This window comes from Aquarana catesbeiana, linkage group LG07 (genome assembly GCF_042186555.1).
Source record: "Aquarana catesbeiana isolate 2022-GZ linkage group LG07, ASM4218655v1, whole genome shotgun sequence".
In the NCBI taxonomy this organism is placed as follows: Eukaryota; Metazoa; Chordata; class Amphibia; order Anura; family Ranidae; genus Aquarana; species Aquarana catesbeiana.
The window spans coordinates 322,601,024-322,625,707 of NC_133330.1; the positions used below are offsets into that span (position 1 = coordinate 322,601,024).

General features: G+C 43.2%; 1 protein-coding gene across 1 annotated transcript in view; it reads left to right on the forward strand.

Annotated features, from left to right (window-relative positions):
* DEPDC1 (DEP domain containing 1) overlaps window positions 1–24,166 on the forward strand; it is a 49,813-nt gene extending 25,647 nt beyond the window's left edge. Inside the window, exons 8-11 of the mRNA XM_073593762.1 lie at window positions 8,648–8,820; window positions 12,412–12,588; window positions 19,222–19,386; window positions 22,872–24,166. Coding sequence (XP_073449863.1) covers window positions 8,648–8,820; window positions 12,412–12,588; window positions 19,222–19,386; window positions 22,872–23,012 — 656 coding nt within the window. The 3' untranslated portion in view covers window positions 23,013–24,166. The remainder of the gene's footprint in view (window positions 1–8,647; window positions 8,821–12,411; window positions 12,589–19,221; window positions 19,387–22,871) is intronic.
* The last annotated feature ends 518 nt before the right edge of the window (window positions 24,167–24,684 follow it).

The following is a 24,684-nucleotide window of genomic DNA, read 5'->3' on the forward strand; positions in this document are numbered from 1 at the left end:
AAGCTGATTGGAAGGTAGAGACACACCCCCTTCACACAGGAACAGAGCTGATTCTGCCAATCTGCTGGAGATCCCTCCCCTGTCACCATTTTTCTCTTGGTGTCAGGAAAACTTTTCTGAAATGGTTCATGCAGATAGCAGAGGAATGAAGCAGCAGACAAAAGATATCACTTGGTGCTTTGGAGAGAGGCAAGTCCACACTATAGTATAGAGCAGGGATATGCAATTTAGCGGAGCTCCAGCTGTTGCAGAACTACAAGTCCCATGAGGCATAGCAAGACTCTGACACCCACCAGCATGACACCCAGAGGCAGAGGCATGATGGGACTTGTAGTTTTGCAACAGCTGGAGGCCCACTAATTGCATATCCCTGGTATAGATATGCTTTGTTCAGATCCCATGTCTGAGGTTTACAATCACTTTTAAGTTTTTTTGTTTTTTTTTTAATTTTAATTTTAATATAGTATTGCTTATTTTAATAGTTTGCCCAGTGATGAATAACCGTTTTGGCACTGTCGTCTACTAATTACTTGGCTGCTTTATTTGTCCTCCTCCCATTCCTTCCACTGGTATATTTAACATGTATTTCATTCCTTGATAGTCGTATGTGGCTATATTACAGTACCCCGCAGGCGCAGCACGAAACGTAAACCAAAGAAGGGAGCTTCTAGACCGCAGCAATCTAAGCCTCTGCAGTCGGGGGACACCAACTTTAAGTCCACGGAATGCCTCCTCCTTAGCTTGCTGCGCAAAGTTCCCAACGAAGAGGAGCAAGATGACGTCGACACCTTTGGTGAGATCGGCCGACAGCAACGGGACTTTGCTCTCAGCAACTCGCAACGGGCCCCACTGTACGGCACCGTAGATGGACAATCCAGGGGTGGCAGCAGGGTCATCGGTGGCAGCTGCCAGAATCTCACCATTTCTGGAAGGGGTGGCAGCGGGCCCTACAAAGTGCGGGTGCGCAGCTGCTCCTTAGAGGGCATCACTGATGTGTCATATTCCAGTAACGATGCAGACTCTTCAAGTTCAAAACCTTGCTCCCCAAATCTGCCATCAGAGGACCATTCTGCACTTTTAGGAGGAAAGGCTTTTCCTTTGTCTTCTGGCGGTCAAGCACAAACTCTGCAACTTTGGCCTGCTGTGGACCGATGTGATCCTATCCCCGATTCCAGGAGACTGCCTAGATCGCAGAGTCTAGGTGATTGCCTCGGTTCTTGCTCTAGTATAAATGCTCCCGTGGCTGAGATTACCGTCAAACCCAACCAGTCTGCACAAAATCGGCTACAGAAGCGGTTGAGTTCTATTGAAATGATGGAAATGGCTGATCTGGATATCACTGTGACCAAGCGCTTGTGTCAGAGCACTATGGAGCTCTCCAGTTCCCCTCTAACCTCCAGCTCTCCTCTACTGCACGCTTCTCAGCCCTGCACTGGCACGCCAAGTAAGATTAACACTCTTGTGGCATGAGAACCCCAACTCATGGCATGAGAACCCCAATGCTTTGCATGTCACACTGCATGCTCCCCTACGTGTTGCATGACCACACTGCATGATATGCTTCCATTTAACCCACCATAATCTCGTCTCGTCTTCATCTTGTCTGTTGTCTATTTATTTTACTTAATATATATATTTTGCATGCTTTGCTTGTGTCTGCATTGCTTATCTGAGAAGGCAAAAGTTAGTCCATGCAAAACTAACCTCTCAGATTGTGGTGGATCCTGGAAATCGCCTAACTGTTTCCTTACACATTTCAGTAAATGCTCTAGAAAAATGTTTTTAGCCAGTAGGATAAGAGTAGCCAGTAGGGATGGGCGAACGGTTTGGCCCGAGCATCAGTTCGGACCGAACTTTGGTTGTTGGGATGGTCTGTGAACACCGAACAATATATGCGGTGCTCGGGGCAAATTCAAAAGTCGCCAGAACACCGTTTAAAGTCTATGGGACACTAACATGAAAAAAGTGGCTTATATGACGGCGTCCCAGAACGGCCGCTCTCAGATGTAAACCAGGAAGTGCCGGTAATCCGTGCTCCTCGCCTCACACTGACAGTGTGTGGCGAGGAGAGCCGATCAGCGGCATCTTCACACAGGGACATTTAGGAATGTAATCAGTGCCCTGATTACAATAGTGAAAAATAGTGTCACCATACAGTGCCCACCAATGTCAGCGATCAGTACCCACAAGTGCCACCAATCAGTGCCCATTAGCAATGCCAGTCAGTGCTGCCCATCAATGCCCATCACTGCTGTCAGTCAATGCCCATCAGTACCGCCCACCAGTGCCGCCTATCAGTGCCCATAAGTGCGGCATATTAGTGCCTCCTCATCAGTGCCACCTAATCAGTGCCCACCAGTTCAGCCTATCAGTGCCGCCTCATCAGCGCACATCAGTGAAGGCGAAAAATTACTTGGTTACAAAATTTACTGACAGAAAAAAAGTGAAAAACATTTTTTTTTTTTTTCAAAATTTTTGGTCTTTTTTACAATAAAAAAAAATAAAATAAAAAAAACAGCAGTGATTAAATACCACCAAAAGAAAGCTCTATTTGTGTGAAGAAAATGATAAAAAATGTGTTTATCTACAGTGTAGCATGACCGCTGTTAAAACTGATCGCGGCTGTAATGAATTGTCGGGTCTCGGCAATATAGATACAGATAATTGAAAAAAAGAGCATGGGATCCCCCCCGTCCATTACCAGGCCCTTCGGGTCTGGTATGAATATTAAGGGGGAACCCCCAAATTAAGATAAAAAAAAAAAAAAAAAATTTTGTGGGGGGTCCCCCTAAAATCCATACCAGGCCCTTGGGTCTGCTATGGAAATTAAGGGGAACCCTGCGCCAAATAAAAAGAAAATGAAATGGCGTAGGGGTCCGTGTCCCCCCCCTCCCCCCCCCCCCAATGTACCCCCTACCATTTCACAAAAAAAAGTGTCAAAATGGTACAAAAGACAAGATACAGCTTGGGGACAAGTCCTTTATTAAAAAAAAAAAAAAAAAAATTAAAATGTCCCACGAAGTAAGTTCACGCCGCCCGACGAACCAAAAAAGAAAAAAAAAAATAGCCACGACCGACCCACCATGGGAGGCTCCCGCCGTCTGATGCGTCTTCGCTGTGACAGCTCTTATATAACTTCCCCATGGCGTCAGAGGGGGGCAGTGTCGCCCATTTACGTCACTGGGTGGCCCCCCTTCTGACGCCATGGGGAAGTCCCTGGACATTTGTAGGACATTTTTATTTTTTAATAGAGGACTTGTCCCCAAGCTGTGTCTTGTCTTTTGTACCATTTTGACACTTTTTTTGTGAAATGGTAGGGGTATGTTACCAACACAGGGGGGAGGCCGGGATCTGGGGGTCCAATTGTTAAAGGGGGCTTTCAGATTCCGATAAGCCCCCTGCCTGCAGACCCCCACAACCACAGGGCAAGGGTTGTGGGGATGAGGCCCTTGTCCCCATCAACATGGGGACAAGGTGCTTTGGGGGGCTACCCCAAAGCACCCTCCCCATGTTGAGGGCATGTGGCCTGGTATGGTTCAGGAGGGGGGGGTGCTCTCATCTCCCCCCCCCCCCCCCCTTTCCCTTCGGCCTGCCAGGTTGCGTGCTCGGATAAGGGTCTGGTATGGATTTTGGGGGGGACCCCTACGCCTTTATTTTTTAATTTTTATATATATATATATATATATATATATATATATATATATATATATATATATATATATATATATATATATATATATATATATATATATTTTTTTTTTTTTTTTAATTTTGATTCAGGGTTCCCCTTAATATTCATACCAGACCCAAAGGGCCTGGTAATGGAGGGGGGGGGGGTCCCTCCTCATCATCATTCATTCATCAATCATCCTCGAGACCTGACAATTCATTACAGCCGTGATCAGTTTTGAATGACAATTTTTCCTTTAGAAATGTCATTTTGTTGTGGTACTGTTCTAAACACGGGGGAAAATGCGCCACTTTACAGGCATACTATAGGCAAGCCCCCCCCCAGGCACAATATTAAAAGGAATATTTCATTTTTATTGTTTCACTATAGGCATTAAAAAAAAAATCACTGCTCCCGAAAAAACTGCCGTTTTTAAAAAAAAATATTTCCCTGGGGCAGGACCCGGGTCCTCAAACACTTTTTATGACAATAACTTGCAAATAAGCCTTTCAAATTAGCACTTTTGATTTTTCATGTTCGTGAAAGATTGTGTGTGGTGGTGTTGTTTTTGTTTTTTTTGTGGAGATTTTCCATCACTTCCTGTGCTGTAGAATCAACAAGTTGTGAGAGAATCTCTTTTCCAATGTGAGAAATTGTCCCTCAAAACTCAAAGTTGTAGGATGATGCTTAGAATTCCAGTGTAATTCTAACTAGTCCTAAAATGTATTCGCTCTCCCCATCCTAACACCTATGCTTGCTAACCTGTGTTAAAAAAAAAAAAAAAAGTATGCTCTTGCCTATTTTCAGTCCGCTCCACTCCGGTCATGTGATCTCCTGTGTCAGCCAACGGAGGCTTCAGAGAAGAGGGGAGGGCACAGACAACTGATAGGCCATAGGAGTTTGAGTGAGGTCACCACTCCCATGCATTGCAGCCATTGACGAATGCTCTCTCCTCTCCCATGCAGCCAGTGCTGCCTGACATAGGAGATCCTGTGACCACACAAGGGCTGGGCCGAAAATAGCGAAGTATATACATCTTGCTTACACAAGTTAAACTGTCCGAATTTCGGTACATGTGTTCCACTGACTGTTAAACAGAAAGCCAGTCTAATGACCAAATTCTGTCAAACTGTCATGCTGGAAAATCAGCCAATGGCCGCAGCGCTGATCTGTGTAATCTGACCTGGAGGGAGGGGGAAGCATTTCCCCTTCTCCGTCAGAATACAATAGGCGTTCCTCCGTCTACACCGCCCCCCCCCCTCCCCCTTTCAACCCAAACGAAAAAAACTTGGTGTATACCCTGCTTTAGTCAACGCAGGTTTTAAAAGAGAGCATTTTTAAAGTAACTTGGGTTTATTCTGGAATTCTACTTTTTTAAATTTTTGCCTGAAAGTGGTCAAAAAGGACCAGTAGAGGTGAGAATCTCACCGTCGGGGACACGGGAGGTAAAAAAAACTTTGAAGGCTTTAAAGTGGTTCTATTTTATAAATTTTTTGTTTTTGTTTTTTTTTTTTTGTTTTCCTTAAAGGGGTTGTAAAGGTAATTTTTTTTTTTTTTTTTTTTTTTTTTATAACAAACATGTTATACTTACCTTTTACTTACATTTACCTTTACCTGCTCTTCTGGGGTCCCTCGGCGGCTGTTTCAGCTCCTCCCCGCAAGGACTCACCACTTTAATGCGAGCTCCCTCGCATGGTGGTTAGTTCTTGCGGGCGCGCTCCCGTGATACAGCCGGCGGCTATAGCCGCTCACTGTATCACTCGGCCCCGCCCCCCGGCTTGCCGCGTCATTGGATGTGATTGACAGCAGCGCGAGCCAATGGCTGTGCTGCTTTCAACCCATCCACTGTAGCCAATCAGCGGCTAGGCTGAGCAGCGAAATCGATGTCGGGAGCGAGCGCGGGACTTTCGAGGGGTCAGGTAAGTAAAACTGGGAGGCTGGGGGCGGCGGTATTGTCAGAAGTTTTTTCACCTTAATGCATAGAATGCATTAGGGTGAAAAAACTTTTACCTTTACAACCCCTTTAATGCATTTTATGGTAAAAATCCTTCTGTGTAACAGAATCCTCCAGCCCCCCTTTATACTTACCTGAGCCCATTCACGATCCAGCGCTGTGCATGAGAGCAGCAGCTCTTCCGGATTTGTCCCACCTCTCCTTGGTTGACAGCAGCGGGATCCATTGGCTCCCGCTGTCAATCAAATGCTGTGACCAGGAGCGGGGCTCGGCCCGATCTTCCTCAATTGATGCAGACAAGGAGGTTTGGGAGCCAGGCCACATGAGTGTCCCCGTAGGAAACATTCACTGAAGAGGAGGAGATAGGGGCGCAGAAGGAAAGGATCTGGGCTGCTCTGTGCAAAACCATTACAAAACTTAATATTAATAATAATAATAAAAGCACGTGGTGTATTGAACCTCTGCAGAGAGACCACTGTTTCCACACAGAGTAAGGGTCCTTCTCTACAACATGCTGGCAGGAGACAGGCTTTTCTACTCGGACTGTGGCTGCTTTCTAAAGAAAATGAAGTTACACTTTAAATGTTTTTTTTTTTTAATTTGATGTGATTGATTTTTTTTTTTTTTTTATGCCTTGTCATGTTTTTCTTTCCCCTACTTACGTGTCATTTTGTAGCTTTTCACAAACGGATCAAACTGCAATCAATATAGAGACTCCAGTTTTTACCTATCTTTTTACAGGATATGTACCATTAAACAAGACAAATTATACACTTGTTTAATGATGCAATGAGAAAATTTTTGTGTCATTTTTATATGTTTTTATCTTTTTTTGTGGAGACCACTGAACCTAAAATCTTCGGTTCTTTCTTCCAACACTTCGAATTGTTAAAGTTTTGGAATCTTTGGGTTTCTGTGAGCGGAGGAGCGAGCTGTACATTTGAGTAGTCTGTCCCCTGTGGGTGCCAGCAGGCATCTTTCTCGAATTATTTGACAGGTTATATTGTTAGTCATGGCAATGGCTAAGAAAATTTGGGAATGAGTAGTCAGCCCCTATCTTGCTCTCTTTTGCTTCCACAGGCTGTGTCAGATATTCCCAACGGGATACGGTAATATTTTATCTACGTAGGCGTATCGCTGACAGCTGTACATAATCATTTTGACTTCCAAAAAAAATGCCTGTCATTGGCACGTTGGAGCTGAACGTAACTGAAGGGAATGACTAATGAATGTTAAGTAGAAGCTTCTCTTTCTGCTAGTCTGTTAAAGCCCCGTGGAGCCCTCTACATTACTGTAATGAAGGCTGGCTGTATATATAGTTATAGTGGGAAAAAACCCCGAAACGGCAATCGGATGCTGATTTACATGCTGCTTTGACATAGGACACAATGGCCCCGATCTCCAGCAGTCCAACTCTGTATATTGGAGAAGTGTGCCTTGAGAGAGGGGGGAGGGGGGGGGGAAATGTTCTCCAGCAGTCCAACTCTGTTGATTGGAGTGGTGTGCCAGGGAAGGGGGAGGTTTCCAGCGGTCCAACCATGCTGATTGGAGCAGTGTGCCAGTGAAGGGGGGGTCTCTAGCAGTCTAACCCTGTTGGAGTAGTGTGCCGCGGAAGGGAGGAGGTCTCCAGCGATCCAATTCTGTTGACTGGAGCAGTGTGCTGGGAGGGGGAGGTCACCAACAGTCTAACCCTGTTGATTTGGAGCGGTATGCCTGGGAAAGGGGGAGGTTTCCAGCGGTTCAGCCCTGTTGATTGGAGCAATGTGCCAGAGAAAGGGGGGGGTCCCCAGCCATCCAATCCTGTTGATTGAAGCAGTGTGCTGCGGAAAGGGGGGGGGTTGTCTCCAGCATGCTAACCCTGTTTATTGGAGGAGCAGTGTGCTGGGAGAGGCGGGTCTCCATTGGTCTAATCCTGTTGATTGGAGTAGTGTGCCAAGGAAGGTGGGGAGATCTCCAGCGATCCAATCCTGTTGGTTTGAGCAGTGTGCTGGGAGGGGGAGGTCTCCAGTGGTCTAACCCTGTTTTATTGAAGATTGCCAGGGAAGGGGGGGGGGGGGGGAGAGATCTCCAGCATACCTGTTGATTGGAGCAGGGGGGGGGGGAGGTCTCCAGCAGTCTAACTCTGATTGGAGTGGTGTGCCAGGGAAGGGGGAGGTTTCCAGCGATCCAACCATGCTGATTGGAGCAGTGTGCCAAGGAAGGTGGGAGGTCTCCAGTGGTCTGACCCTGTTTATTGGAGCAGTGTACCAGAGAAGAGGGGGGGTCTCCAGCGGCCCAACCCTGATGGTTTTAGCAGGGTGCCAAGGAAGGTCTCCAGTGGTCGAACCCTGTTGATTGAAGCCAGCGAAGGGGGGAAATATCCAGCATTCCATCCCTGTTGGTTGGAGCAGTGTGCTGCGGAAGGGGTGGGGGGGGGGGTGTCTCCAGAAGGCCAAACATGTTTATTGGAGGAATGTGCTGGGAGAGGCAGGTCTCCACTGGTCTAACCCTTTTAATTGGAGTAGTGTGCCAGGGAAGGTGGGAGATCCAGCCCTGTTGACGGGAGCAGTGCATTGAGAGGGAGACTTCTCCAGCAGTCCAACTCTGTTGATCGAAGCCGTGGCCCAGATGGTTTTCCAGACCACTGGAGACTGGGTTCACTGCGTTCCTGTGAAAGGAGAGGTCCGACTTTCCATTGTGCTGCGTGTTTTAAATAAAACATCAGCATTAGATTGTGTCTGCACCCTGACCCTAATGAATATAAAGCGTTCAGTTAGACTTGTATGTGTATCTAACCCAGGAACAAAAATGTAATCTGTTGCAGTTTACTAATCCATAGATGTGGTGGCTGCATTTGTTTTTGAGGGTCACAGTCCCAGATTCCCTGTGTGGTAACCTTATGTGGTATTTTAGGTTCAGTGGTTTCTCCAATGATGTCTTGTCTGGGTGAGCAGCTAGTGTCTGGCACTATCCCAAAATGGTTGTGGGTTTCCAACTCTTGCGTTAGCCGGTCACTGATCTCTCTATGATCTGTTTTTTCTCAGGCTTGCTGCAGCCTCACCTGGAGAGAGTGGCTATAGACGCCCTGCAGGTGTGCTGCCTGCTGCTCCCACCTCCAAACCGCAGGAAGCTCCAGCTTCTGATGAGGATGATCTCCCGGATGAGCCAGAACGTGGACCTGCCACGACTGCATGACGCCATGGGCACCAGATCTCTGGTGAGAAAGCCGTTTGTTCTCATCGCTGTATGTTTAAAAAAAAAATGCTGGGCACTGAACAGTTAGATGTTGGTTACTTTTGGTGCAAGATCTGTCATTTTTGTTCCACTTCATGTCTTATATGCTGTCTCTGTAGGCTTCCTGTATTGCTGAAGACAATATTGTCTCGGACAATGAGCACATTTTTATTACTGATATGTATATTTTGCTGCTGTTTTTTATGGTGCTTATTATACCTGAAAATCAAAAATGAAGTTCTACTAGAAGACGAATCCTAAAGCTCCAGCCTTTTCCGGGACCCTAACATTAAGGCTTAAAGTAGTATTAAACCCTTGGTTTTTAGCCAAAGCATTAAACTATTTGTTCAAACTTTTATCCCGGCACTTGCAGTTTCAATGCTGCTGACTCCTGCTGTGTCAGTGCTGCTTCCCTGAACTTCCAGTCTTCATAGCAAAGAGTTAAGGCAGTCCCTCGCAGTTAGCAGCTACAAATACTGATGACTTTTTTAATAAAAGGGCACTTGCCTGTCTAGAGGTCCAATGCCATGCTTACCCAAGCCGTGTCTTCCCGCCAGCATGATTACTCTGGGCAGCTGGCTGTCCTGTGTTCCAGTAGGTTGGGGGAGGGGGGGGGGGTTGCTGATGGAGAACTTCCAGTGGGTTGCTGCAGAATAAACCAAGTACCCGCTCCAACCCACCCCTCAAAGTGTCCAAAAATGGAGGATAAGGGCATGAAGCGAAACTTTCCAATTTCCACCTAGTCTGTGCTTGGAGAAGGGAGGAGGAGCACAGGAGAGTGCTGTCATCCCAGGCAACAATTCCCCCTGAAATGTAAAAGTTGGGGCAGAGGTCATGGCGCCAGCTTATGCTTGTATGGTATGTAAAAGTCCTTTTACTGTTACACTAGGTATAAACCAGCGTTTAGCCCTAGCAGTGCAGGAAGGGTTTTTCTTCTCTGGAGATCAGCCCTGACTATGCACTTTATTTCCCGTATTCTGCACAAGCAGTAAAGTACTTTAAAACCAGCCCCCATTCACCATTTTGTAGCTATAGATATTGTGGAGAAATTCATCTTCCGATATCACAACCAAGGCGCTGAAATCTCAGCTATTTTTTTTTTTGTATTACTTTCTTCAGCGGCAGAAATGTGGCACCCTGCCAGCCTTCCAATGTAAAGACAGAAGAAGTGTCTAAGCTGTTAGAAATGGGCCAAAACCCAACTTTTAGAGTCTTTAGTGGTGGTCTTTTGAGAATTGATTACTTCACAGTACAAGCAGCTAGAGAGGTCAGGACTCTTTTTTTTTTTTTTTTTTTTTAAGGTTATTTACTGCTTAAGATTGTGTACTTGCATTAATGTCCACAGTCTTTAAACTCTGCTTAAACTGCCATATGGGATACTTCTAGTGAAGCTTGGAACAGCCACAATTTGGATATCGCTGGAATTTGTGGACGTGTGACCATCAGAAAACCTCTATGGAGCTGGGTATGTGCACGGGGCCAGTCATGCTGGAACAGAAAAGGGTCTCCACCAGCCTGTTCCCACAAGGTTGGGCACATAAAGATGTTACATAGACCTTTCAGACAATTGTACAAGTACCTATAGACTTGTAGGTTTAACTCCTATAGTCAGGAACTGGAATTTGATGAAGGACAATCGGAAGAGATTTTGCTAGAAAACATTCTAGGCAATGGCATGAATTAATGAAGGAAGTTGTCAAACAAGCATACTTTGCTGCAGGAATAAAATTGTGTCGGGCTGAGTGCTGCTCTGCCATTCGGAGAAAGACTTGTATGAATGCAACAAATCCTTTGGCTGTGTTTGGAGACGTGGGTGAATGACGACACCATCTCCCCTGTAGCCAGTCAGAGGAATCCTTGTATTCCTTGATAAAAATACAAGGCTTTTACTGACTTAGGAGATCTCAGCCTGACTTTGATTTTTTTTTTTTTTTCTCCAGCAGCAGACAGGAAGTCCCCGTACTGCTGCATGTACACAGCATTGTATACTGTATGTAGCGGATGCTACCACAGTATGATAGAGCACTGACCATGGCTGCATCACTTGGTAAAGGAAATTGGCTTGGCCCAAACAAGCTATTCTGTGACAGGAGCCATATTGCATTGCATTTTCAGAAAATTACAGCGCTGCAGATTGAAAAGGAAAGTCCTATTTTATTTTTTTGGGAGCTGTGGCTTATTTGCACCTGACCTTGTCTGAGATGAAATATTGAAGGAATCCTTATGAGTATACTTCCACATCGCGGTCCCCGTTGCTGTGGGCTGCCTATCTGATGAGGTGAGAGAGAACTCGGAGGCTTCATCATCTCTGGATATTTCCACAACTAAGCCTGTTTTGACCCCCCTGAGTAAGGGCGGTCGCAGGCTTTTCGGTAAGCCTTCATTTCTATCATTTGGTGGTGGGCTACACGAAAGGTGGATCAAGTATTCCCGAACCCTGCAACACAGTTTTTTTGGATTTCCTCTGGAATTAACACATTGTTATATGGGACACATTTTTTGAACTATTTATTTTTTATTTTTCACTATTTGTGTTATATATTTATTCTTTTCACGTATACCAATTTGGGCATGAACCCATGTTTATAAGGAATATCATTCATGAGAATTTCACTGTGCACCATATATTGATATAAGCCTTAGATGAATATTTTATGTGTGTTTATATTGCTTATTTGGCACTATATCTTAGTAATAGTTTATTTGGCATTATATCTGGGTAATATCAGAGATTGTGCACTATTTTTTAGTCACTAGTCACATTTTTTTTGTCCAGTGCTACACTGATTGTTATGTATTCTGTGACAGGAAACCTGGAGTTGGCCATTGAGGTCATTGCACTGTTTGCATTTGATGAAAAAGGTTTAATCTCCACGTACAGAAAGGCTTCTTCATAGAGCTTTGAAAATGTGAAATAGCCAATTGCAGGGGTCAGGAAGTGTGGGGTGTGGTTACATTTTTTTTCTTTTTGTTTCCTTCCCCACTCTTGGAGCAAATTTGGACTATGTGTATCAACCATGGTATCAACGGTGGGATTGGGGTTTGTAGACAAGCCTTTCTCAACCTTTTCAACACAGAGGAACCCTTTGAAATAACTTTCTGGTCTTAGGGAACCCCTGCTAAAAATGACTATATCCATAACATGATACATTAGTGTGATGGTCAGTGGGAAGAATTGTTCCTTACATTTGAGATCATTTGGGAAGAATTACCCCCTTACAGATAACTAAAAAGATCAATGGTGTAAGTGGAAACTTATCTGAGAGGCAGAAATTGCCCATTGCTCGAGGAACTCCTAGCAACCTCTGGAGGTACCCTACCCTAGTTGAAACCATGCTGGGGTGTGTGTGTTGTTTGTTTTTCGTTCATGTTTTTTATTGGTTGATATTAATGGAATTAAAGTAATCCTAAATGCTATAGCATTCAAGAGAATGTAGAACTCAATTTGGAGTGTTGCATAATTTTTGGCTGTATAGTGTATTAGAATTTAAAATGTGTAGAGCTTTGTCCTTTGATCCTTTTTTTTTTTTTTTTTTTTTTTTTTATATAATTCTGTGGTGTCCTGTCCTTCCAGATGATCCAGACTTTCTCCCGATGTGTACTGTGCTGTTCTGAGGAGGTGGATCTGGATGAATTACTTGCTACCAGACTGGTCTCCTTCCTCATGGACCATCACCAAGAGGTCCTGCAAGTACCCTGCTATCTGCAGACTGCTGTGCAGGAACATATACACTACCTCCAGAGACCTCGAGTAAGTGTCCTAGGAATAGATGGTTGAAAGTGTCACTTTTTTCCTGGGTGTAAAGGTCTTCAGTATGTCGTCCCCTTAGCAATTTGGACCCTTTGCAAGTTTCACCTAACCTTCTTCATATTTATAGCAGATGTGGGGTCATCTTTGGTCGTGATGGATTAGTGCCAAATGGGAGTTTTTCATCTGTCTTATTTGTCTAATCCTTTAGGCCCCTTTCACACGGGCACCATCAGTTTAGCCACGTTAAAAACGTATCAGTTCTTATCCGTTGCTTCATCCATCTTCATCCGTCATCCGTTCCGTTAATCTCCGTTTTCATCCGTCTTCCGTTCCGTTAATATCCGTTTTCATCCGTTAATGTACACGTTTACATCCGTTTTTTCATCCGTTTTTGTATCCGTTTTCATCCATTTACAGCAGTTTCTTTGCATTTAAGGAAATTACCTAGAAAGCCTTACTCCACCCATCCTACACTGCCATGCGTGAACAATTTGCCGACTACTTTCTATCTCCATCAGGAGAAGTTTCATGGCAGTACATACATATATATATATATATATATATATATATATATATATATATATATATATATATATATATATATATATATATATATATATATATATATATATATATATATATATTGCAGTGCAAATTTTAATTTATTAATTCATTAATTTGGGTATTTCATTGTGTTTGATAGCATAAAAAGACACAAAAGCACATGATATGTTCAAAACAGTTTTAGTTTTATTATTCTGCATAACCCTTTTAAAATAAAGGTTTTTTCACTTTGTTTTTTTATTTGTTAAAGTATGAACTTTGAATTATTTCTACAAAACGGATCTTAACTGATCGGACGTGGACGGACATTGTCAGTTAACGTCAGTTAATATCCGTTTTGACGGATCTGGACGTAGCTTTGTACGTTAAAAAAAACGGATAAAAACGGAAGCGGAGGTTAACTGATGGTAACGGATGGTCATCCGTTTGCCCATAGGAATGCATTGTCGTCCGTCGACGGATGGAAGAAAAACGGATAGACGGTCCGTCCGTGTGAAAGGGGCCTTATTCTCTGCAAAAGTTTTAGTTGCAATTATTTATCTTTATAAATTGTCAGTTTGTTAAATGATTGCATTGCATTTCACTCCCTGCGCAGGTCCAAGTTCCCCTCCCCCAGCCCCTCACCCAAAGCTTCTGCCGTGTCAGAGCTGGAGTTCTCCAATCAGCAGAGAGCATGAGTTTTGCAGATTTCAGGGGGCATATCTGACCTCTGCAGTGAGACCACTGCTTCCACGCAGAGCAAGGGTTCCCCTCTGCACCATGCTATGCTGGCACTCAGGCTTTGGTTGCTTTCTAAAGAAAGCCACTTGTAAGACTTTGCACACCTTTCTGTGTTGATGCACCTGGAATGGATTTAGTGGATTTAAAATGAAAGTTCATTATGGGCTTTAAAATACTGGATCGACATCGTAATAAAACACTTAGAAAACAACAGCACAACACAACACAATATATATAATTATATTTTTTTGTGTGTCTATCTATCTCTCTCTCTATAGATATTTTTTTTTAATTTATTTTTTTAACCACTTGCTGACCGCACTCTAGCCGAATAACGGCTAGAGTGCGGTCGTCCAGTTCTGGGAGGCTGTCATATGATGCCCTCGTAGCTGACCACAGATTGAGGCAAAAGAGTCAATCACAGCGGCCCTTTACCATGTGATCAGCTGTGTCCAATCACAGCTCATCACATGTAAACAAGTGCCAGTTATCAGCATTGCCTTTCCTCATTGCTTTCGCTGTCTAAGGAAAGCAGATAACCGGCGATCCTGTGACAGGGAACATTTATACTGATGATCAGTGCAGCCTCAGCGGTGCCCATCGGTGAAGAAGAAAGATTTAACTATTTGCAATTTTAGAACGGAAACAAAGAAAAAACAAGTGTTGTGTGGGTTTGTGTTTTATTTATTTTTTTTGTTTTTTTCAAAATTTGTGGCCTTTTTTCGTTTAGCAAAAAATAATACAAAAAAAAACCCAGTGGTGATTAAATGCCACCAAAAGAAAGCTCTATTTGTCTCCAAAAAATGATAAAAAATGTCATATTGGTACAGTGTTGCATGAACGCGCAATTGTCATTCAAAATGTGCCAGCGCTGAAAATTGCCCTGGGCAGGAAGGGGGTAAAAGTGCCCGGTAGGCAAGTGGTTAATTACCTTTTATAGGCCTGAAGGAACCCATAGAGCATGGCCATGTCTGATTGTCTCTACCGCTTCGTTGTTCCTTATGGTGCATCACAATGACTTGGGTCTTATTGGCCAGTAGAGGTGGTGGGGAGGACAGCTGTCAACACTAGAAAGTGTTATGTGACGGGAGTCACTTTGGTTGGGGGCTTACCTTGGAGAACTCTGTGTCCAGCTCCCCTGGCCCCTCCTAATGTGTAAATTGCCCTGTGTCCATGAACCCCAGTGTGATCTGTGTAAGTCGGACTTGCTGTACAGCTACACTGGAATGTTGTATATATGTTAGAGCTGGGGAAAAAATCGATTTAAATCTTGAATCGAGTTGAGAGGTCAAACCGGTTCAAAATTTAAGCAAATCAAATTTTTTAGATATTATTTTATTTATTATTTTTTTTTTTTTCACCGCTCCGGTCCTGAGGAGCTGCGGGCAGGAGTCTTAAGGTGAGGCCGTGGCTTCGGCCTAGTCCGCGAGGCCGGACGCCGTGGACTAGGCCGAAGCTGCGGCCTCGCCTAAAAACTCCTGCCCGCAGCTCCTCAGGACCGGCGCGGTGTCCAAAAAAAAAAAAATCTTTTCGAATAGTGAATCGAGCTCTTTTTAAGAAAATCATAGATGATATATATTTTTTTTTTTTTTTTTTAGAAAATCTCCCAGCCCTAATATATGTATATATTGTGTGTTGTCTCATGCTGTTGGACTCTTTGCTGGGATCGTTTGGTTTGTGGCTGTATCCCATTGTTCTGTTGTGTCTATCTGCCTTAGAAGAAGTGTATTATGTGATGGATTTTTTGTATTTGTGTTCCTGGCATGTGAACCCGGGGCAAGGCAGAGGGGGGGGGGGGGGGGGGGGGGGGAATCCCTTCAACAGCCCTCCTTGCTGATAAGGCGTTCTGTTGTTCAAATGTTTCAATGCCGCTGTGTTCCTTATTGCTGATTGGACAGTTTACTCCGCTCTGAACCAAAGGGAGAGGGGGGATTGTCCCTGAGTTGTATATCTGTTACATGTGTTTTTAATAAAGAGTTTTGATGTTTCTCACCCTACATTGAGTTATGGCTAATGACTGGGTGAGCTAAGGGGTCTTGGATAGTGCTGGTTCTGGACAAAGGAAGCATTTATGGCGAACATAGTCCTGTTGAGGACGGGGGTCCGTCACATGTTTTAACTATCATATTAGAGCAGCCTGGATCTGGGGGTTCCACCACTCTGGTAGAACCTGTTCAGTAGTTATTTTGCCACCGACAATTTCACTTTATGATTATACTTTAAAGGGGTTGTAAAGGTTCATGTTTTTTTCACCTTAATGCATCCTATGCATTAAGGTGAAAAAACATCTGATGATTACTGGCCCCCCGGTTTACTTACCTGAGCCCTCAAAAGTCCTGCGCTCAATCCCCCGCTCGATCGTTGCCCGGACTTCTCAGCTCTTCATTGGATAGACTGATAGCAGTGCAGCCATTGGCTCAAGCTGCTGTCAATCAAATCCAATGATGCGGGGGGCGTGGCCGAGTCCTGCAATCGGCGGCTATGGACGCCTAATGCAGGACTCGGGAGTGCGCCTGCAAGGCAATCCCCTGGGAGAACGCTTCTTCCAGGGGATTATCAGACGGGGGAGGAGCTAGGAGAGCCACGGGGGATCCCAGAAAACGCCACTCTGTGCAAAACAAGCTGCACAGTGGAGGTAAGTATGATATGTTTGTTGTTTTTAAACAAATAAAAATCGAACCTTTTAGTATCACTTTAACCGCTTGCCAACCAGCCGCTGCAGTTATACTGCAGCAGGTTGGCTCAGCTGCACAAATCACCGTATATTCTGCTACATATGATTGGTAAAAAAAATATAGCAGAATATAAATTGGCCTAAATAGAAGAAATTGGCTTTTTTTTTTTTTAATCATTTATAGCAGAAAAAATATATAAATATATAAAAAAAAAAAAAAATATATAGTTTTTTTTATTTTTATTTTTTGCGCTATAAAAAACAAGAGGTGATCAAATAAAGGCATCAATTTTATTTGGGTACAGCGTCGCACGACCGCGCAATTGTCAGCTAAAGTAACGCACTGCCGTATCGCAAAAAATGGCCTGGTCGTTAAGGGGGTAAATCCTTCTGGGGCTGAAGTGGTTAAAAAAGGCAACAAGTGGAGGGTAAAGCTACCCAATAGAGCAGGAAAAGAACCAAGAACATTGTCAAGGAGATCTCTTTACTGGTGTACCTATCAGAATCCATCTATAATTGAAATGCCATCGTTGTGTGGATAATGTTTTGAATATACTTTATACTTGGATTTACATTTAAATACATCAAGTTGTTTTAGCCAAACAGTGAGATTTGTCCGCCACCAGTGTGCAAAAGCTCCATGAAGTGCAGAGTGTAGAACCGGTGTTCTGTCGGATAGTGCCCGCTATCGAGAAGTGCCCGGGATGTACTGCGCATGCACCGTATGGAACAGCACAACAGCTGATTTTACAATCCGCTGTTGAGACGCCTGCGCACAATAGCCGACGGAAGACATTTTTCTGTCAGATTGTGCCTCGCGCTGCCGAGGCGTGTTCATGTCGGAGAGGCCCACAAGTGTCCAGGAAAAATGGCAGAATAAAAATTTTGTTTTGCAGACCCGGCCATCTTTGCAAAATCTGTCCCATCTTTGCAGCACTGGCCATCATTTAAAAATCCGCCCCCAACATGTACAAATCCGCCCCTCACCGACATGAACACGCCCCTTCCGTCGGCTATAGTGCGCGTGTGCAGTTCATCCCGGGCACTTCTCCATAGAACACCGGGCAGCAACAATATTTAACTTTGCAGGAAATTTGGTAAGATGTGGTCAAATGCACCCAGTGGTGCGCCTCCATCCCTGCGAATGCATATCCATAAAAACAAAGGTCCGTCCTTTTTGGGAATTGAAATGAGGCGCAACCTGAACATATAGTACACATACAGTAGACACAGATTTATTGGTAAATACAGATCTCCCAAACTAAAAAAATAATAAATATTAAAATGATATATCAAGCCAGTGCATAAAAATTACATGATATAATCTATACAATATTACAAGTACCGATACATGATCAAATTTGAAAAATGCATCCTAAAACACAACGCATTTCGTGAATCTCAGTCCACTTCATCAGGAGTAGATGCACATCAAATTATCTATGGAATAGAGCACCAATTTAGAATATATAACGCACTGTTTGTGTTGCACCCAGGGTGGATTTGATTTAAATTGCAATTTCACTCCCTAGTAAAAAGGTTTGATTTAAATCATTTTTAAAGGGCAATTGTCATCCCTGTCCCGCAGCGGCTCCTCCCCTGACCCGCTGTTGACTCCTCCCCTGACCCGCTGTTGACTCCTCCCCTGACCCGCTGTTGACTCCTCCCCTGACCCGCTGTTGACTCCTCCCCTGACCCGCTGTTGACTCCTCCCCTGACCCGCTGTTGACTCACCGACCGTCCCATTCACTTTAATGGGATGGCTGGTGATGTGGCAGTGACACAACAAGGTGAGGGGCGTGGCAGCAGCAGCTGAGTGGATGCCCTCTAACAGGCGCTGCCATGATAGATCTGAAATGGCAGGTGCTCTTTTTAAATGTAAGGACTTGTTCTTGCTGATAGTTAAAATCTTTAATATTTGCAAACAAAATGAAGGTTTCCTATTTAGAATAATAAGCTGTCGGGTTAGTAAAACAGCGATATCAGAACCGATTCAATCATACAGTTTGTAGTGTACATAGATTTGAAAAACAATGGGATAAAGGAATATTCCTGAACTTTGTTTTATCCCATGGTTACTGTGAAATTGTGTGAATGCATTAATGCTGTGCATGTTATCTCAGCTTGCAGAGCTTGGATTTAATTAATGAGTTTACCAAAAATGTAAATATTGCAGAATATACAGCCTCATGCTACATAACTAATCTCCATTTCATGCTGAATAAACTAAATTATTAATGTTAAAGTTGTGCCTCGATTGGGTTACTCTTTTTTTTACATGGAAATGGGTACCATCATCCTCCTTTCTTTTCCTAAATTATTAATGTATCTTAAATAAAAATAAAACTATCTTTAGATTTTAAATTAAAAAAAAAAAACTTTTTTTTTTTTCCACCCTGGTTGCGCCTCATATAAAGTCCCAAAAAGGACCGACCTTTGTTTTATGGATAAATATTTCAATTTGACAAATTCCGCAGCGAAATCTGATTTCCTGATTGGTCGTTACAGGTTGATGCATTTCATTCGTTTTCTGAATATTGAAGAATTATGTATAGGATGTGTGCAGTATTTCTGTGGCTATCCTCCCAAAGCCCCGGATTGTCTGTCTGCTTTCTGTTCATTTTGTATGGATCCTTCCTTGAATAATGGTGTTCCGTTTTTTTTTTTTTTTTTAGATGAAGGGCCAACCTCCCGGATTTTATTTCTGTAAGCAGATCAGCACCCAGGAATTTGAGGAGCAGAAAGTGGTGATGTCACAGGTTGCTATAATGGATCTGCTGGAAAGTATTGTGAAAGACAAAAACCTCTCTGTGAAGGACAAGAAGAAGAAGCTAAAGCAGGTCAGACCTCCTCTACCTGGCTAAGTGAATGTTGGGTGTGCCAAGGCATAAATCTACAATTAATAGAGTGGGGGGAAAGGGACATTAAAAGAATTATAACATTGTTCTAACAGAGGATGATTTCTTGTTCCCTTCTTGTCCTTGTGAATCTAGCACAAGGAATGAGAACGGGTCACTAGAACACAGGAAATTAAAGAAACTTTCCAACTTTTCTGAAAGAAAGAAGATAAAAAAAAAATTTATTTACTGTGCTCCTGTTGGAGAGATTACTCATAACTTCCTGTCCTTGTGTCACCCTGTCATCTGCACAGGAAGTGAGGAGTTGGAGGGTGACTACGTTCTTTCTCCATGGTATGTAGGGACACAGCCACCTTCTCTTGCTCACTCCTGTGCATAGAGCAGTACACATGACCACAACTAAAGTTCACTGGTCGTTCCCAGCAAGAGAAATGTATGGGGCTTTTTTTTTCTCGGAGAATAGGTGCAGGAACTCCTCCCCCCCCCCCCCCCCATCTGAGTCACCCCTTGTCTCTGCCCCTACCCACCTCCAGACTGGGCAGATGTTTTCTTTTGACAGCTGAGTGAGCAGATAAGTCTCTCCCACGAAAGAATCGGCAAACTCTGCAATAGAGATCGTCAGGGGGGTTTAATCGAGATCACGATTTTTTTTTAACAATGAATTGTGCAGCACTAGAAGTCACTCTGAATACAGCCAGGTGTATCTCGCCATGCTGTCTGTATCTATAGCCTCAGAAACGGCAGCTCGGGATCGAGCCCACACAAGTGGCTTTCTATGGTGGGTACTCGCCAAAGAGGAAGAGCCAGGAGCACCAGCAGGGAATCCCAGAAGAGGATCCAGGGCTGCTTTGTGTAAAACCATTGCACAGAGCAGGCAAGTATAGCATATTTGTTTTAATAAAAAAAAATTAAAGCTTTACAACCACTTTAATATTTACCTGGCTTAAAAAGTCCATCTTTTTTAAAAAAAATGGTATATTAAGATGTACATCAAAATATACAGTGGGGAAAATAATGATTTGATCCCTTGCAGATTTTGTAAGTTTGCCCATTTACAAAGTAATGAAGTCTAGAATAGGGTTTCTCAACTCCAGTCCTCAAGACGCCATAACAGGTCATGTTTTCAGGATTTCCCTCAGATGTAACGGCTGTGGTAATTACTAAAGGAGTGAAACGCCTCAAATCACCTGTGCAAAATAATGGAAAACCTGACCTGTTGTGGCGCCTTGAGGACTGGAGTTGAGAAACTTTGCTCTCTAATTTTTATCATAAATGTATTTTAAATGGAAACAGAATATCAACCAAAAATCCAGAAAAAAATCACATGATACAAATGTTATAAATTGAGTTGCAGTTCAGTGAGTAAAATAAGTATTTTGATCCCCAAGCAAAACATGACTTGGTACTTGGTGGAGAAGCCCTTGTTGGCAAGCACAGAGGTAAGACATTTCTTGTAGTTGGAGACCAGGTTTGCACACATCTCAGGAGGGATTTTAGTCCACTCTCCTTTTACAGATCTTTTCTAAATCCTTAAGGTTTCTCTGCTGTCGCTTGGCAACTTGAAGATTCAGCTCCCTCGATACATTTTCTATAGGATTAAGGTCTGGAGACTGGCTAGGCCACTCTATGACCTTAATGGGCTTCTTGAGCCACTCCTTTGTTGCCTTGGAGGTATGTTTTGGGTCATTGTCATGCTGAAAGACCAATCCATGATCCATCTTCAATGTTCTGGCTGAGGGAAGAAGGTTTTCATCCAAGATTTTACAATACATGGCTCCATCCCTTGGCCTCTTAAAGGAAAGTCGGCCTGTATCTTTTAGCAGAGAAACAGCCCCAAAGCATAATGTTTCCACCTCCATGCTTGACTGTAGTGATGGTGTTCTTGGGGTCATAGTCGGCATTTTTCTTCCTCCAAACACACGATGAGTCGAGTTGATGCCAAAGAGCAAAAAAGTCCCATCTAAACACAGCACTCCCCACCCCCAATCCTTCTCTGAATCCATTAGATGTTCTATGGCAAACTTCAGATGGGTCTGTACATGTGCCTTCTTGAGGAGGGGGACCTTGTGGGTGCTGCAGGATTTCATCAGTCCATGGTGGTGGAGTATTGTTACCAATGGTTTGTTTTGTGACTGTGATCCCAACTGTCTTGAGATCCTTCACAAGCTCCACCCCATGTAGTTCTGGGCTGATCCCTCACGTCTTCTCATGATCATCCTTACTCCATGATGCAAAATCTTGCATGGAGCTTCAGAACTCGAGGGTGATTGATAGTTTGTATTTCTTCCATTTGCGAATAATCACTCCAACAGTCTTCTCATCAAGCTTCTTGCTGATGGTCTTGTAGCCCATTCCAGCTTTGTGTAGGTCTACAATCTTGTCCCTGACATCCTTTGACAGCTCTTTGGTCTTGCCCATCATGGTGAGGTTTGAATGGAAGAAAGAGATTCTGTGGACAGGTGTCTTTTATACACATAACGAGTTGTGGTTAGGAGCCCCTTCTTGCATTGACCGGACTAATCTGTGTATTACATGAGCACCTACTGTAGTCAGTCTGAGAGACAGAATTATTGTTGGTAGGGGATAAAATACTTATTTTACTCGCTGAACTGCAATTCAATTTATAACATTTGTATAACGTGTTTTTTCTAGATTTTTGGTTGATATTCTGTCTCTATCATTTAAAATACACCTACGATAAAAATTTATAGACCCTTCATTACTTTGTAAGTGGGCAAACTTACAAAATACGCAGGGGATCAAATAATTTTCCCCACTGTATTAAAAGAAACGATCCCTTTAGGACACAGAGCTTTCATGCCTGTAACAAGTGAGGGTTACAGTTGACCTTGTACAGGGTAGCACTAGAGACCAGGACCTGGAAAAGAACTGGGGGGTCACTAGGAATCTTCTACACTAGGAAACATGGGGGAACACTAGCAATCGTCTTGGAAATAAAAAGGTTTCTGAGGGACCTGGCGCTAGGAACACTAGTTTGCTGCACAAGCCAAGCGATGCCTGAGGGAATAAGTCAAGCTTAAATGCCATGGCCATGGCGATGGTCTGGCTGGGTTGGGCATGTAGCTAATTTAATCAACAGCAGGTAGATGACCAGTAATGAACACTTGTGGGGGGTAACCGATACGAGCAGAGCCTTGCAAGCTGAAGCTATGGAAATACATGTACCAGCATGCTTGCTGGACTTTGGGACCAGAGGTGACATACAGCAGCAAAGCTGCAGTTATGAGACCATTGCCAAAGTGCTATCTGTACAGCATGTTTGCATGTGCGGGATATTATTATATTTTTTTTTTTTTTTTTTTTTTTTTTTTTTTTTTATGATTCTGTTTTGAAGCAATACAGACCCTTCAACTGAATTTTTTTTTATTTTTTAAAAAGTGCCCATGAATGAATCCTGCAGATGAGATCCTTTAGTTATTTTATATGTAAATTTTGTTTCCCCACAGTTCCAAAAAGAATATCCTGAAATATACAAGAGCCGATTTCCAACCACCGAAAGTGAAGCCAAACTGTTTGGAGACAAGCCTACCATTAAGCAGCCAATGTTGGTCCTGAAAAGACCAAAGTTCCGCAATTTAAGATACTGACTAGAAGAGTCACACATGTAGGACAGTCTCCACTGCTTCTTTGTTTGGAAATCATTGAATGAAAATATAGATATATATATCTCTCCTTCAGGGAAGACACCCGTATGAGAACCTTTCATACTTTTTATTCAGACCATAATTTGCCTGTTCTCCTAACGGAGATCCTCCTCCTAAAAATGCTATATTCCTGGCTGTCATTCTATTGCTAGCTTTTTTTTTGAAGACTATAAAAATCTATCCATAAAAGTCATAAGCCAGTGTATTATCAGACATAAGTATTGGTAGAGGGACACCTACCTAGTCCTCCATTGCCAAAGCTACAAGAGACATGAAGGGTCACTTAAAGCAAACTTGCGGAGGAAGGGGGGAAATACTTGCTGGAAGTTGGTCCCAAGTCTATAGACACCGTCAGTTGCCAACTTGTACAATCTCTTTTTTATCTTCCGAACCTGGGCATTATTGTGCATATATCAACCACAGCTTTCATGGCGGACCACCTCCTGCTGCCCCTCCACACCTTCCTATTAGTCATATAGATATGCCATTGTGTTTGGTGGCCAATAGGAAAGAGCAAGGGGCTGGAGGAGGTGGGTCAGGTATAAACCACAGAAGCTGGGGTAGGAGTGTACACAATGGAGTACCCAGGATTTTGAGAATGAATCTGGAGCCAACCACAGCTTTCATGGTGGGCCATCTCTTGCTGCCCCTTCATTCTTTCCTATTGGCTATTTAGACAGGCTATTATGTTTAGCGGCCAATAGGATAGAGCAGGGGACTGGAGGCAGTGGGCTATGTATAAACCACAGAAACTGGGTTAGAAACTTGTATAAAGGGGTGCCCGCTATTTATAAAATCGATCTGGGGCCACTTATTTGAAAAGAAATGTAATGTTCAGACGGTATTAATGAGATTTCAGTGATCTCTGCAGCTTGTGTCAAACTTGTCAAAAGCCATAAACTTTACATATTTGAGATGTACAAGGAGGTATCCTATCACACATTGGTAAAAAACCCACAAGAACATTGGGTGTTTCCTCCTGTTCTTTCCCAGTGCAATCTGATTGCTGAAGAAATTGCTTCAACATCCTTTGCACTAAAGTTTATAAAAAGAGTGTACATGATGATTATTAGTGCAGAGGAAGGTTGTGTGTCCCCCCCCCCCCCCCCCCCCCCCAATGAGATGGCTGCTATTGTCTGCCATAATTTACATACCACATAAATTGGAGGAAATTCTTTTCAAACCAAAATCCATAAGCTGTTTTTTGAGGAGCACCTCCCAATATGCGAAGTACAAGGTTGTCATGCTGATCCAATGGCTTCTATACTCCTATCACTGACCCCTCATGATTTGCCTAGACCTATGGGGGTCAATGATCCATGGGGCAGCCAACTTTAATGAGTTCTCAAGTGGTGAGTGAGTTCCCTTTTTTTTTTTTTTTCCCCCTCTAAATGAAACCTGGAATTGACAGAATTTCTGTTTACATATTGTCACTGTATTGTTTTTTGTTTTGTTTTTTTTTTTTTTGTGAGATTTTTTTTTTTTTTTTCACTCACGTTTCATTCTACATGAAATATTGAACTGACATCTTTGCTGTTTACATATTGTCATTTTATGTGTTCATATGTTTTAAATTTGAAATGAAGTATGCCAAAGAGGTATTTGCTTGTAATAT